The 15640-nt window shown below is 43.7% G+C and overlaps 1 protein-coding gene across 10 annotated transcripts in view; it reads right to left on the reverse strand.

Annotated features, from left to right (window-relative positions):
* Window positions 1–15640, reverse strand: part of LOC111856276 (peripheral plasma membrane protein CASK) — an 89972-nt gene that overhangs the window by 1484 nt on the left and 72848 nt on the right. For 4 of the 10 annotated variants that reach the window (XM_023836094.2, XM_023836091.2, XM_023836092.2 and 1 more), the window contains 14 exons: window positions 15543–15590; window positions 15056–15136; window positions 13935–14123; window positions 13727–13805; window positions 13169–13254; window positions 12884–12952; window positions 11107–11175; window positions 10200–10235; window positions 6999–7195; window positions 6720–6835; window positions 1990–2070; window positions 1829–1909; window positions 1463–1665; window positions 1116–1199 (listed from right to left, as the gene is read on the reverse strand). In XM_023836094.2, the coding sequence (XP_023691862.1) occupies window positions 1116–1199; window positions 1463–1665; window positions 1829–1909; window positions 1990–2070; window positions 6720–6835; window positions 6999–7195; window positions 10200–10235; window positions 11107–11175; window positions 12884–12952; window positions 13169–13254; window positions 13727–13805; window positions 13935–14123; window positions 15056–15136; window positions 15543–15590 (1419 nt within the window). The remainder of the gene's footprint in view (window positions 1–1115; window positions 1200–1462; window positions 1666–1828; window positions 1910–1989; window positions 2071–6719; window positions 6836–6998; window positions 7196–10199; window positions 10236–11106; window positions 11176–12883; window positions 12953–13168; window positions 13255–13726; window positions 13806–13934; window positions 14124–15055; window positions 15137–15542; window positions 15591–15640) is intronic. The other 6 variants (XM_023836093.2, XM_023836095.2, XM_023836099.2 and 3 more) reach the window with 4 other exon arrangements.

Raw genomic sequence — 15640 nt, forward strand, 5'->3', positions numbered from 1 at the left:
GTTATCCAACCGCATATATTCAACAAACATCAGGACGTGCAACTAATCAAACAAAATCCGTTACTTGGAAGAAGAATTTGCAGTAAAATTAGCTCATGGCCAAGCACTGCATATATACTTAAAGACTACAACAGCTGGGGAGAGTTCTCGTCACAAAACTACCTTCACACCAGCTATGGTCAGATGGTTCCAGGTGGCACTTGCTATGCTTATTTGTTCAGAAGCAACGCTTATCCCGTAGTAGGAGTATGTGTACTTTTGTCTGCTGCACAACCCAAAACAAGGGGCAAACTATACAAGAAACTATGGATTAGACCAGAACACGCACTTACACTCTTGCTGTAACTAGCACAGCTCATGTCTACACACTGAGCGATACTTACAGGCAGTTTTTTGTACCACCTGGGTAGCTGAGTAAAACAAAAGGCAATGCAGGGGGAATAAGGGAAACAGAACACATGCAAAATGAAAAACAAGACAAAACACACAAAGCCAGTGGGCCCATGGAATGTGTAAACAAAAATTACAGGTTGCTGATGGCATAATCAAAGTTCTCAAATTCAGGCTGCACTGGGATGGGATACCAGGCGAAACTGCGAAAGTAACTTTTCGAAACTGCTTAAGGACGAAGGTTATTTACTAAACCTTCCACTGCTTTTGGTTGAAGGTTATTTACAAATTAATATTCAGGAAGTCTAACCTCAAGGTATACCATGAAATTAAAATAATGAGCCTATTAATTCCAACACAAAACTGCATTGTCAATTTGGACCACAATGTTCAGACATATTGCCGCAGAAATTTCTGAAGTGACATTTATTGCTGTAGACTACATGAAGATAGCTCTATACATCAGAATGCTTGGAACAGTGACCTCTATGAATTGCTTTTTGATAGACTAACAGCTTTTAATTTAGCATGTGCACGGCATTAATGATTACGTTTAAAACTAACTTACACACAGGAGTGTGAATGCATATTACAGAATACCGTACAGTCAGGAATCAGACAGATATTCTCAGCTAATCCACTAAGCTTCATTTGTGAGACGTGCATACTGGAATCTAGGGCTGAGATCTGAATGCAGCATGCTGGGAAAACCTTCAGATTCTCACCTCATTGATTCCAGGTGTTATGGTCGGGGCAGCGATGAATACAACATATGGAGCAAATTCAGCTGTCCGGAGGACCTTCAGCGCCTGTAGGTAAATTAATTGCTTTAGGTAAGGACTGATGATTAAACAATCAAACAAACAGTGCTGTCTGAAACATGCTTTGAAATGTCTTCTATCAAGTTTCAAGTCTAAAGCAGAATTGGTCTGAAAGACAGCATTTGTCATTGCGAATTACAGAACAGTATCAGTTTCCTGCAGACTGAATAACCACAAAGTCGTCTTCATAAAGAACACAGCATTCACCATCCGCTAGCAGAAGCTGGCTCAGAACACAAACGGCACAGTACCTGTGGCTCCACGTCCAGTATAGATATTAGTCCACGATCGTGGATCTTCCGTATAGTCTCCAGCCTGGTGCCGTACATGGCATCCTCATGACTGCCATACTCCAGGTAATCATTGTTTGAGATGTCCTGCATCATTTGTTCATGGGTTACAAAGTAATAGTTCTTGCCATTCTCTTCATCTTTCTTCGCGGTTCTGGTGGTGTCTGCGTGACGGCAACATACAGAGTTGGTCCATCAGCCATAATATCCAGTTTAATTGTGATTATATCAACGGCACTTCTGAAGACCTTCAGTATCAAACCAGATTAGACACAGGGAGACATAATGACCATGTTAAAACATCATAACATGAAACCGATGTCTTACGTGGAATAGGGTAGGCAAATCTGTCCGGGTGCTTGGTGATCAGCGTGTTCTTGATGTGCCTTCTGCCAACACCGTGGGCACCTGATCGGGGAGATGCAAATCAGGAGAGATTCCACAAGCATGTTCTTGGACGACCATGGAGTCTCTACACACTCACATACCCAGTAAGACCAACGTTTTCCTCCGGAACGCTGGCAGTTTGACAACTTCTTCATACGTGACAAGATCTAGTTGGTCGAATACTGAAAAAGAGGTTTTATTAAGAGTTAAATGCTTTCATGACATCAATAACATGATGACACCTGTCAGCCATGACCTTATGCAGCAATCCAAAGGGGAAAATGGACGTCAATGTTCACTGACGCAAAGACATCCAGAATTTTATTATTAGATGCACTACCGTACATAAAGACATGAATTTTCACTTAGCCCCCTTACAAAGTCATTCTGATGCTTTTCCACATGCAGCCCTTGTGTGGGCAGAAACGATGACAGCAGACAAGCTGAGCGTAGCACATACCTGTGATGCTTTCAAGTACAGCTCAAATGAGTAAACGAGAGGCCAGCAGTCACACCAAAAAGTATGGTGCAAACTAACAGTGAAAGGTAGAACTACCTTAATAGTTGATGTGTGTAACCAATCTAAAATTGATGATCAGTCATCGAGCGTCTCAATCGAGGCCATAGAGACTCCCTGTGTATGCCTTGTTCTCCAGTTTGGCAAGTCCTTATTAATTTAACGTTTAAAAATTCAGCCAATTAACCAATATCTGATAAAATTAACATGCTGTGAAAAGCATGTTTTAATTACTCAGTTTCACATGGGCAATTTCTTTGAAGAATATAAAAGAACCAAAATTAACGTGCCCATTGCACTTTTCTTAGAGTACTTGCAGATGTCAGATGCAACATGTGCATATGTACTTATAGTAAGAGGCAGTTTGGCATGAAAACCAGCACACACAGTGGGTCACAGAGCCCAGGGTAAGCGATGCTAGCATGTGGAAAGTGCATGAATTTCCTATTTTTACCAGTCACTGTTCGCTGGTTTTATGTTTGAAAAGCAGTGTCAAAATGACACAAAGTAATAGCGGACAATAATAAAATGAATGAACAATAGGAAAATTGTTTGCAATTGCAGCCAGTGACACCATCTTGACAAGCACAACTAGGTTAAACACGTTGGTGAGTACTGACATTATATGTGATACAGTGTCACTGGTCTGGTAAAACCAGCATCTCATATGTTGAGCTGAATAACATGATATTCAGACAGCAGGGGGCAGTGTTTCAAATAAGTAAAACAAAAAACAAGCAAAAAAAAAAAACAGGAGTTACACTATCAGACAGCATTCCTATTGAAAACAAATGTATGTTTCTCAGACAAAAATGAGAGAAACTGCTTTTTAAAGTCATCAGTCAGTCATGAGAACAGATCTGAGAGGAGAAATGGAGAACACAAGGAGAGAGGCTTCGTTATTCAGTGTTACTTACATGCAGCGAGGCCATTAGGAGGGAGATAGCATGAAAAATGGACAGGGATGAGGGTCATTGACACGTGGTTAAATTACACAAGCCAACGAAAATGTTCCCAAAGACAATTCACACAGTACAGCTTGGACAAAGCATTGTTAATTACGACACAGAATTAAAAATTAAATTAAAAAAAAACACTGGAGTTAGAAAGGGGGCAGTGCGGACATGCTCAGGACTCTGGAGGGGAGGGTAATCTTTCTTGGAGCTGCTGTGAACTCTGGGTATGTCTGACGTCTCATTTATGGGCACCTTACGGAACGTTCAGTGATAATGCTGTATTTTCAGAGAATCAAAGGAGGACAAAAATATATCCTTCAGAAGTCTTTGTGACTTAAAGGCATTCTGACGTGTAGTTACACTAATCAGCAACGAGATGAGGACTCTGGATCCCCATGGTTCCAGGCTGCTGGCTGATCACAAACTTACAGCCTTGACATCTGGATCAGTAGTTCTCAACTCATTTCTCAACTTCACCATGCCAGCTCAGTGCGACCCTATATCAAGTATAGGTTTAAATTAACGCTATGATCAAGCGCACTGTTTGCACTGCAATTTACGCCAATCAATGCATATCGCACAGATCTGATTGGATGTGCCAGTGAATTTTAAATTAAGCATCTGTGGTTTGGCTTCTTGGATTGGTTGAATTTTCACTACTTTTGCATTAAGTATTTGCAGGCCTAAGACCCATTTATATAGGTTAATTGTAGGATTGGGGCTGGGAAATCTGATCGTGGATCAGCATAGGAGCTTGCTGGTTTTAAAATGTTTACATTTCAAACTCTGCCTCGCGACCCTTTCAGAACTTGCAGTGACCCATGGGTTCAGAATCGCTGATTTATACATGAGGGGAGGGGAGGTACTTTTACACAGACATTTACTGGGCAGAAACCCACATTAAGCAAATGCCTTATTTGGTTTCCATATGTAACGTCTGAGGTGTTTAGAGTTGAATTCCAGACAGAAGTATGTATTGTTCGTATCAAAATTTTACAGCACAAAAGCTTTGCTGGAGTTGCTTATACAGTATGTAGCATAAATGAGTACACGATACATCTCTATTCCTAAATGATGATCAATTCAATTCACAGAAAAGTAACGAAGCCAAATTTCTCAACAGTAACATAGGAGGATATGTCAACAATTTTTCTAAAACTGGTAAACTGACACAGTTTAAATCCACTGTTGCAAAAAATGAGTTCAGCCTTGATTCATTTCTGAAAATATGTAATATTCTAGTATTTGACATGGCCCCATTACTTTTAGCATGACCCTGGTCCTTCTTGTTAATGCTGCAACACTTCTCATGGTTAAGATTTCACTCAAGTCTTTGGCGGTGTTTCACAAAGCACCTTCATTTGCGAATTACACTCACTGACCGGTCTGTATCACCTGAGGTCATACAGCTTGCCTTCTTTTGCTGAGGTCAGTGGAGGTGGTCTACATACCACAGCATCACCAACAGCACGTGACCAAAATGGTCACCTCCCTTTGCATCTCCCCAACCGCAATGTACATACAACAGAGTGATGTCATCCCATATACGATATGTCCTACGTTATTAGTACCGAATTAAATTTATCCGTTACAATATATGTACTGGCTAATGGCACACTGTCGCATCCGTCCTGTACTATTCTTGCAGGATAATCTCCTACAGTGCCTTGGTGTTTGAAAGCTGATGTATAACTTTACTCTTCAAAATACCCCAAAGGTATTCAGTGGGTTTCAGGTCTGGTGACTTGGCCACATATGCACTTTGACATTTGTACTTAAGAATGCAGTAGTGGCCCTTGAAGAATGTTTGGGGTAACAGTCATGCAGAAAAAGAGCCAAATTAAGAGCTAATTACCCAGGGTCATTTGAGAGAGAGAGAGAGAGAGAGAGAGCAGTATCTTGCAGTAAGTCTAACAGTACGTTTGTGAATTCATGATGTCATCAATAAAGTGCAGTTCAGCAATCACACATCCCCATACAAAACTACCACCACCATGCTTTACCGTGGCAACCAAGCACTTACCACGGTACAGCTCCCTTGAGCAACACCACACCTTCTGGATGCCATCAGCTCCAAACACATTGATTTTTGGTCGTACATGACCAAAGATGATTCCTAAAAAAGTCTGTGCTGATGTGGTTCTTGCTAAAGGCTAAATGGATCTTCTTGTGCTTTGGCTTGTGCAGCAGCTTTCGCTCCAGTATGTCTTTACATGGCTCGTTCCAGTGCTGAGGCACCTGCCCTGTGATCTCCCTGCACTTACCTCCACAAAAAAATGCTCATGACATGGTGTCACCTTACAATGGTGGCATGAACATTTCAGAGTGTTAGTCACATGAATCCGTCAAGCTACTGTGTTTTGACTTAATACCAGTGATTTGTTAATTGCCTTGTATCCTTGTATTCTTTTGTTCAGGAAATGTCTTAAGTCTCTAGACGATTAACTTCCATTGTCAGCATTAAGTCTGGAAGTGATTAAATGGCTTAAGTACTCTTAACTGAGGGCGATACTACCTGTTTGAGCTTCATGTTTCAGTAGGCACATCTACTGACCAATTAACTATCCTCAGTAGACAAATTCTGTATTTTTATTGTGAAATTTCTCTTGGTCGGTGTACTCATTTTTGCCGTTTATCATTTTGTTAAAAATATTTTTCAATTTGGTATTGAACTTCATTGGTAACTGACAAAATACATCATATTGAAACCCAGAATATTTCTATTTTGTGAAGAGGTAGCTGAATTTGTTAGCTTTCATATAAAGTATATTTAGGCTGTATACTGTCTATATGTAGACTATGGAAAATGCTCTACAAAAGATCATATCAACAAAAAAAAAAGTCCAACAACTTTTTATAAAAAAAACAGCCAAAACTGTTTGGTATCATAAAAATGTGATGAATGAATGGGAAGTGCCCAACAAGAAAAAAAACCCATACCACTTGGGATGAAAATTGCAGCTAGATATATTAATAATCTGCTAGTAGCCCTGATGACCCTTTGGAAAATCAATGAATCGGGACATCGGCTAAATAGACATGCAGATGGACATTCAAAATACATCTAGCCTTGGCAGTAGCTGCTAAAATGGAAACTATACAACCGAAATTAACAAATCCCAATCTTAACCACAAAGCAGAGTTTTAAAACTGTGCTGCCAAAAATGTTATGGATACTTAATTACAAGCAAACTATCTAGTAGCTGGTCATGAAAAAATAGACTGAATGCATCATCAACAGAAGGAAGAATCATCATGTTATCCACTTACAAGCCACAATACTGTTCAGAGGACAGAACGACCTAGAGCCGCTCATGCGGTAGGATGGATCTTCGGCCTGCTGCTGACGGTTCCCTACCTGCATTGTGCTTTGCTAGGTATTTATCTTTATACTGCTTCTTCTTCTTGCCGAACCAGGTACAGCTAGCTTGTTGTTCTTGTTTGGTTTTTTCCATTGCTATACAAGCCACTCGCCTAGGAGATGGAAAATAGGGTAAGATGATGTGAACCTCTATTCATTATCGATGCAAAAGAAGGGGCAGCGTGTTCTGTGACTCTGATTTAAGGGGGCGATCTGAGTCACCCGTAGTTTCATTCAAGAACTTTTGTTCTGGTGCCAACGGGTGTCGGTTCTCACCATTCCTGCAGCTCAGGGGAAGGGATGAGCCCAGCTGTGCCGTTCTTGGTGTTCTCCAGCTTGCCCTGCCACCAGTTGTGGTCGTCCTTGCTGATGATTTGGATGATGTCACCCACCCTGAAGCGGATGCCTGCCTCTTTACATGGGATGAGGTCGTCTTTGGCTGGGTCGTATTCAAACTGCGCTCTTACGTAGATCTGCAGCGTGAAATGGATGTAATTTATCTCAAGAATTTGTTAGACCAAGTTTTAGATGAGGTATTCCAGGATGCCAGATGAAACAGGAGAAGTGAGAATGAATGAGAGAGGAAAAGGTATGTAAGGAAACTAGTCACAGACACATGGGAAAGAACTGTAACATGCTTAGGAACAACTTTTCAAAGAGTTAATATTTTAGTTATAAAATGTATGCTGACCGGTAGAAAATGACCTCACCAACAGAACACGACTCGACTACTGCCACAAATGTCTATGGAAGGACATGACACTGATGCATTAAGAGAGGTTTCATTAACACTAACAAGACCATCTCTCAATTTTAAGGTTAAACCATCAGCTGTCTTTATTGTGTTTCTGGGGGAGGGCTCTAATTCTGTATTTCACATAAAAAAAAATCAAGTATTCTATGATCATTCATGGCACAGATCCCAAGATAAATAATACACAGCATCAGGAATGCACACATTTTTTTCAGGGGAAAATGCAATTGTTTACATAGACTGTTTTTTTTTTTAAACAACACCAGTATTTCTACATGCCTATGTTCTAATATGTTGCCGGTAAAATAATGCAAATAGGTTTAATGGAATCCTAAACACCAAGCAATCGAAAAACAAACCTTACCTTAACAATATTCGATTATAGTTCTGTTAATTTAAGGTTTGTAATCATCATGCACATGTAGCAAACTAGCTTAGCGTGTTACATTAATGTTTTACTTAGTTGCCACATATTGTGTAACTCAGCTGTCAATTCTACTGAAATACCTAAGCATGTTACAAAAATGGAATATAAAATAGCTGTGAAGTCCAAAAGGAGCCACCTGCCCTGCTGAGCCAAGGTGCCCTGTGTTGGGGTATCAGTCACACCTGCCCTGCTGAGCCAAGGTGCCCTGTGTTGGGGGATCAGTCACACCTGCCCTGCTGAGCCAAGGTGCCCTGTGTTGGGGTATCAGTCACACCTGCCCTGCTGAGCCAAGGTGCCCTGTGTTGGGGTATCAGTCACACCTGCCCTGCTGAGCCAAGGTGCCCTGTATTGGGGTATCAGTCACACCTACCCAGCTGAGCCAAGGTGCCCTGTATTGGGGGATCAGTCACACCTGCCCTGCTGAGCCAAGGTACCCTGTGTTGGGGGATCAGTCACACCTGCCCTGCTGAGCCAAGGTACCCTGTGTTGGGGGATCAGTCACACCAGCCCTGCTGAGCCAAGGTACCCTGTGTTGGTGGATCAGTCACACCTGCCCTGCTTAGCCAAAGTGCCCTGTGTTGGGGGATCAGTCACACCTGCCCTGCTGAGCCAAGGTACCCTGTGTTGGGGGATCAGTCACACCTGCCCTGCTGAGCCAAGGTGCCCTGTGTTGGGGGATCAGTCACACCTGCCCTGCTGAGCCAAGGTGCCCTGTGTTGGGGTATCAGTCACACCTGCCCTGCTGAGCCAAGGTGCCCTGTGTTGGGGTATCAGTCACACCTGCCCTGCTGAGCCAAGGTGCCCTGTATTGGGGTATCAGTCACACCTGCCCAGCTGAGCCAAGGTGCCCTGTATTGGGGGATCAGTCACACCTGCCCTGCTGAGCCAAGGTACCCTGTGTTGGGGGATCAGTCACACCAGCCCTGCTGAGCCAAGGTGCCCTGTGTTGGGGGATCAGTCACATCTGCCCTGTCGAGCCAAGTTGCCCTGTGTTAGGGGTTTAGTCATACCTGCAAAGTGTGGTTTGTAGAGCCTGATAATTATCAAGGCTCTCAATTTAATCAGTGTTCCTCTAGCGGTTTCAATGGGGCGGTTGATGCAATTTCATCAACACATACATGTAACCACAGACACAGTCAGGGACCGTCAAAAAGTGTGTGCAAAACAACAAATCATGATGCTGCAGATAATACTAGGTCTCTAATTTTAAATATAATGTGTCAGTGATGGTTTGTTGCATACTGACCAAAGCACGTTATTTGGCTTCAAAAGGAACAAACACCGCTATCAATATCCGGGCAAGGCTAATCTGAGATGAGTCCCCTGGTACTGTGGTATGAAACAGAAGCCCTATCATACTCTTATGTAGTACTGAAGTGCATGTGGCATTCTACAACACAAACTAATAATGAATTTGATCAAGACTTATGTTGTCACCAGTAGTAAATACTGGTGCCTGTCAATAAGCTCAGGCAATAAGCAAACAGGCGCAAACTGTTCTAGCTTTATCCTGAATTAGCGCAATAAGCATCCTGTTTCTATGAAGCACCCAATTCATTTGTAAAGTGGGTATCCTTACATCACTCCATTTCCTAACCCAAAGATCTTACCTAACATCCAGAATGATATACAGAGCTACCAACAGAGATGGACCATGTGGCCATAGTCCAAGTTCCCTTATTTAGCGACTGACAGCTAATACTCTCACCCTACTCTCATATTCTATCTGTACCTCTGTGCCAAAAAAAAAAAACTAAATAACATTTAAATATGGGTAACTCCTGCAGAAACCAGAACTTTAGAATAAACACTAACAGAGCCAAACCACGGGTTAAGCAGTGATACCTCTCAGGTCAGTTCTACAGGGCTTTAAAAGCTAGCTAGAAGTGCCGTCCCAATACTCGAGGCCCCAATACTCGAGGCCCCTTCACTCATCCTATTCTTAGGCTCCTATCAATGCATTGAATAACGTATCTGAGCCTCACTGGAGAGGTTCAGGTTTCACCGACCTCTATTAAAATGTCTATGCAGAAGATTTACTACAGCAAACGGCGATCCTCCTGCCTGGACGCGCTGAGGTGACCGCTAAAGGCAGCTTAATGCAGATAACACTTAGAAAGCACGCGCCATTAGGTTATGCTGATGAATGGGCTTGTTTGTATGAGGATGTGGAGCTGACCATTACATAAAACATGGGACAAACAGCAGTGCTGGGACAGGGGCAAACCAGAAGCGGGGGCGGCAATTACAGCACAGCCTACGGAGAGGATGTGAGGGGTAGAGCTTCTATAATCACCTGTCGTCCTTTTGGCTGGATGGTTGAGGGCAGGTCCTGCAAAGTAGACCCACCAACGGTGGAAAAAGGTTAACATCCTAACAAGAAGAATGTGGATTACTGCAAAGCAACAAGCCAGCTACTATTCTGTATACTTTGGTTCAGTGCACCAGTCCCAAAAAGTTCAGACCCAGTTGGAGGAGGAGGAGCAGAACATGGGAAAGTAGCAGCTGTCTTGCTCTCAGTGGAACAGGGTAGATTTTGCTGGGATCAGAAGCCACAACTTTCCATTAGAAGAGAGCTGTTCAGAGCTCACAACGCCAATCCCGAGATCCGCACCAGGGACCGATTCACAATCACTCAATAAACCAGCTTGTTGATTCCCCCCCCCCCCCCCCCCACGTGCTGCTCCAGAGGAAGTGGAACCTGCAATCAGCGTGAAGCAGCAGCAGAGGACAGGAGCTTTGCAGGACAGTCAGGGCATGCCGCCAGGCACCACAGCCAAGCACCATAACACACACCGCAAACCGGTGCGTCATACAGGTGTGAGAGCGTACTTCACAGTGGAAAGGTGAAGCTGTGCAGAGCAGCTAGCAGACAGCACACCAATTTGCTAACTCCGATAGCGGAAGCTGAGGGCTACAAAGACATGAGCCGATTTGTTCTGTTTGGTCTATGGAATTCAGAGGTCTGAGTACAGCCAGCCTTCACTGGGATCTGTGGTTCTGAAAAGGGCCACATAGTCATGTGCACTGTAGAGTCACACTATAGAGTTTCAATGGGGGGAAAAATAAAATCTGTTGGGCTCTATTATGCCACGGCAGAATTGTTTATAACAGGCAAAGATGAAGGACGGATATCCATATAAGATACCAAACGAACACAAGTGTAAGCAGGACCGCCATGAGTACAACGTGGGAATCCTTACCAAGATAGAACTGGTAATGCTGGAGTAGCCATTAGCAGGGGACTGTCGGGACGCGGAGGGGGACTCTTTCTGAAATAAGACACAGGGTTCAGTGCCACACTTGGCACAGACACACAGGACAAATGGGGGGAAAACTAACACTAACCATGACAGAAATGAGGTGTGCGTGTCATGCTGCAATTCCTCATACTACCACAAGATGGCGGTCAAGTGAGGACAATCACAAAGTTCCGCTAAACCAGCATAGGTATTTTCTGATAGCTTCTTATGTAAACTCATGGGCGTAAATCCCGGGGGGGACGGAGGGGACATGTCCCCCCCTATCCGAGGGTTGTCCCCCCCAAAAAAAGTATAAAAAAAAAATAAAAATCACACTATTGTGAAAAATATAAGTATGTATACCTAAAATAATTCTGTAAGTAGAAAAGAAAAAAAAACGCAAAAAATGCATTTAGAAACAGTTCAGAAACTGCCTGCTTTCCCAGTTCATCTCACCTACTCTACACACACGAGTCAGGTGTGTGGCTGCGGCTCAATTAATGTTGAACTCCAGTAAGTAGGGTATTTTATTCACTTTAAATAAATCGATTCTCTTTAATGTAGTTGATGCAGACTCATTCATAAATTAGTTGCGGCAAAAATGCTGATTACCGATGTAATTTTCCATGAATCTGCTATATTAGCGATTAAAATATTACTTATCTAGTTAACGTTAGCTTGTTTACAATAGCTTGTTGTATAGTGCACTGCAACTAACACGCCAAAGCCGTTTCCCATGCATTGTTTTATTTGTGACGACTTGGCATAATATCAACTTAACATTAATTAGCATATTGTTTAGCTGTACATTTACTAAGTGAGCACTGTGCTACGTCCAAACTGACCCCACTGTATTTTTTTGTATAATCAATTTCTATTATGCATTTAAACAGTCATGTTTAAATTTTATTGTTTGTTGATGGCTTTACTGTAAACAACATAAACAATGCAATAAATAGTTTTGAAGAAAAATCTGCTTTGTCATTGAACCTGAGAAAAACTTTGAAAATAACCATAATGACGCAGTCTCCATGCTACAATAATAATGATAGAAGCAACGTTTTTCATTGTGGGGACATATCTTTACAAGTACAATTTGACTGTATTATTTGTGTCCCCTTCAAAAATTGCTCATGAGAAATTTATATTTATTGTCCCCCCCCTACTGTTAAATGAAATTTACGCCCATGTGTAAACTATCCAATAAGATGGAGAGATCGAGCCATATTTTCTTCCATAATTGAGCAGTTATGTCGAGAAACAGTTTCCGCGGAAAAGGTAACATTTTAACACTTAGAAAATTAAGTTCTTGAGTGTAAAACGATCCTAAAAATCAGTTTTTTTTTTCTAGTAAATTCGAAAAAAACAAGTGAGCTCCATGAGCTGTGAGTACGCAGGGAAAAGCTACGTCTTGGAAATGTACAGTGTGACTGAATAGATTCTGTCCAAAGAGGGAGGGGCTGTGGACTGGGCTCGACTTCGGCACGACAAAGCAGCCGCATGTACACATCTGGGGCGCCTTCCGTTATCTTGGCCGAGAAATCGGTGTGCAGCATGAGACTTGGATTGCGTAGAGAGAAGCATCTCAGGAGAAACGTTAAAGTGGCCATCAGCTGAAAGTTAGTGACAGGCTCCTTGGAAATGAACAAGAGGTCACCAAAAACGATAAGAGGAGGAGTGAAGTGGAAGGGGAACCAGGTGGAGGAAGAGCAGAAGCCGGCGGAACCAGCTTTGTTACCTCACAGGACTGAGACTGGGACCGGCAACTTGGCACTATCTTGAAAGTGATGCTCCCTCTCATTTCTCTCTGTAGAAACAAGACACTCAATAGACACAGGAGGTCTTCATCTTTATCGCAAGACTTCAAGTGGCAGATCGGAGGAGAAGAAACTCTAAAGCAAGCCCTTCAGAGTTACAAAATAACATTTCAACTTATCCTACATACAGGACAAACACAACCAATCGATGCAAGTGTAAGTTCTCCCCACAGGCCACCACAGGACATGCAGAAGGCTGTACGTACGAGCATCTTCTGGAGCTGCTCCACCGTTTGGTTAGCTACACTAATGCCGTTGATTTCCCGGATTTCATCTCCGACGTGTAACGTTCCTGGTGTAGGAGAGAGCCATCAGTGCAGCCAGTCTGAGCATTACAACACACCAACCCCTCTAGCTTTGGAGACACAGGTTCCACACTGGCGTTATGGAGCGGGACTACAATGCTAACAGTTCTTGGTGTGCTCTTCTTCTCCTCATCAACAGTGCCTTCTCACTCTCATAAACCCCCACTGGGAGACAGGGGGCCGGTGAATAAGATAAAGGTCCATCTGAACATTGATGAAACTTCTACGTCAAGTCAATGCAGAGCTTATGCCGTGACCTATGGCCTTTGCAAGCGTTTATACTTGTGCGCGGTCTGCGTTGCTACGATGTAGTCATATTTCTGGGGAGGTCCGCATCTGGCTACAGCACCATATAGTACGCGGCTATGCCGTAGCGATGGCATGGACATTGTGCATATCAATATAAAATCAGCCTTAAGCTGTCATCTGAAGCTGGGGACCAGAGAGAGCGGCATGTACCTTGTCTGTGGATCATGCCTCCATGCATTATCCTGGCCACAATGCAGTGGTTTAGGTCATTCATCTTCAGAGTGATTCCCTGGGGAAGAGCAGACAGAACCGGGCACCATGAGCTTCTGCTTACTCTGAGTACCAAAGAGTTCACGACACAGCCAGGCAGCTTGCTACAGCACGTGTGTTTGTGTGCGTTCCTGGGGATCGTTCGCACCATCGGCTCGTCCGTGTTCTTCTGGAACTGCACCAGCCGCACCCGCGTCACGTTCTCCAGGTCCATGTCCCCGTTGGCACTTTCGGGCGAGTCGCCGTTCAGGTAGGGCGAGGTGGGCGGGGGGGTCACCCTCAGCGCTTCGTCGCTGTATACCTCGTGGGCTACAACGTCATGGGTCTGCAGTAAGGCCTGAGGACAGCAGCCGGGATTCAGGAATCACAGCCTACAGCATCCTCTTACACAGTATCCGTCTGCAGGGAGCGTCAGAGGACAAGCCTCAACCCCAAGCAGCCCTCTATGGATCATCACTCAGACGGCAGTGATACAACAGAGCGCCACAGGGAGCTGGTGTCCTTTACGCTTTCATGACAAAGAAATCAGCATGCAGGGGGGCTGGGGGCTGTTAGAAATCTGGAAAGCAAGCATTCCCCATTAAGCAAATCCAAGGTGAAGTTTTCATCTTTCGTTGGAGATGGAGTGAAGCAAACAAAACTGACGCAGCAGTTTTAGCATTTGAAAAAACATGAGTACAAGGCGGGGAGCCACAGAACAGGCCCTGTGCTCTACAACAGGCCGGCGTCGAACCCTCTACATCTACAGAGAGTCGTGTTTGTTTTGTGTTGACTTTTGACCTCATCTTTACTTTTTATGCTGGTTCATAGAAGTGACATTGCCGGCCTCATTAACGACCACATGCGGTCTGAGCTGGAAGAGTCCCAGTAGACTGCATCGCACGCAGCAGCCATTTCTCAGTGCTGTCACCTTTAATGCCAAGCACATACTCATCTTTCGCTTATATCTCGACTCTGAGTGTCAGGGAAAAAAAAAAGAAAAGAAACAAACACACACTCTGAAAGCGACTTTGTGGTTTTCTTTTTTGGAAATTCAATGTCTCAACAGGTTCGAAAGTATAAATACATGGCAAAGCCATAAATATCTCCAGAAGAAGCAGTTCTCCACATTTCCAATCATCTTCCAAAAACAAGTGAGACAAAAAACAATGCTGAACACCACAGAGACATGGAACCCCAAATTACAGCACTGAGATAGTTCAGTGTTTAATAATACAACAGTGCATAATAACATGAAACACTGCATGCATTTAAGATGCACTTTCTCACCATAAAGTGAGGCTGAGTCAGGATCCTTCTAAGCTCTTTTGCGTCGTTGTTCTCCGGGTAACACGAAATCTCCTCCAGCACCTGTGGACAGAGAGGTATGCGATTCTGCCAGAGGCCACCTTGGTCTGAGAGAAGGTTTGCGGGAGAAGCCAGACCAAACATCCTGGAGTGCAGACTGCAGAAAGGCCCCCTCACAATTCCTCCCAGGAAGCTCTAACGTTATATTAGACACGTCACCCGCTGTGATGGATATACCTATGCCCAACGTTCTTACACATCTCTGACCAACCTGGGCACGTTCACTAACACTGGCTTCAGTGTTATAGCTAAAATACTGACGACACAACCACTGGGGTGTAGCAGAGGGCCACAGACACCCTTGGGAGTGAGACGGGAGTGAGACGGGAGTGAGACAGACCCTCGCTAACAGAGAGAAACGCTTTAGAGCAAAATGTTTCAGGAGGCGTCGGAAATGTCTTCTGCTTACACGTTCCAGAAGTTTCAAAGCTGCACTCGTCTCCTCTTGGGTGGACTTCTTCGCATAAGAAGACAAGCAGGAGATTAAAAGGAGCACAGTCTCAATGG

The sequence above is a fragment of the Paramormyrops kingsleyae genome, chromosome 16 (genome assembly GCF_048594095.1).
Source record: "Paramormyrops kingsleyae isolate MSU_618 chromosome 16, PKINGS_0.4, whole genome shotgun sequence".
NCBI classification, from domain to species: domain Eukaryota; kingdom Metazoa; phylum Chordata; class Actinopteri; order Osteoglossiformes; family Mormyridae; genus Paramormyrops; species Paramormyrops kingsleyae.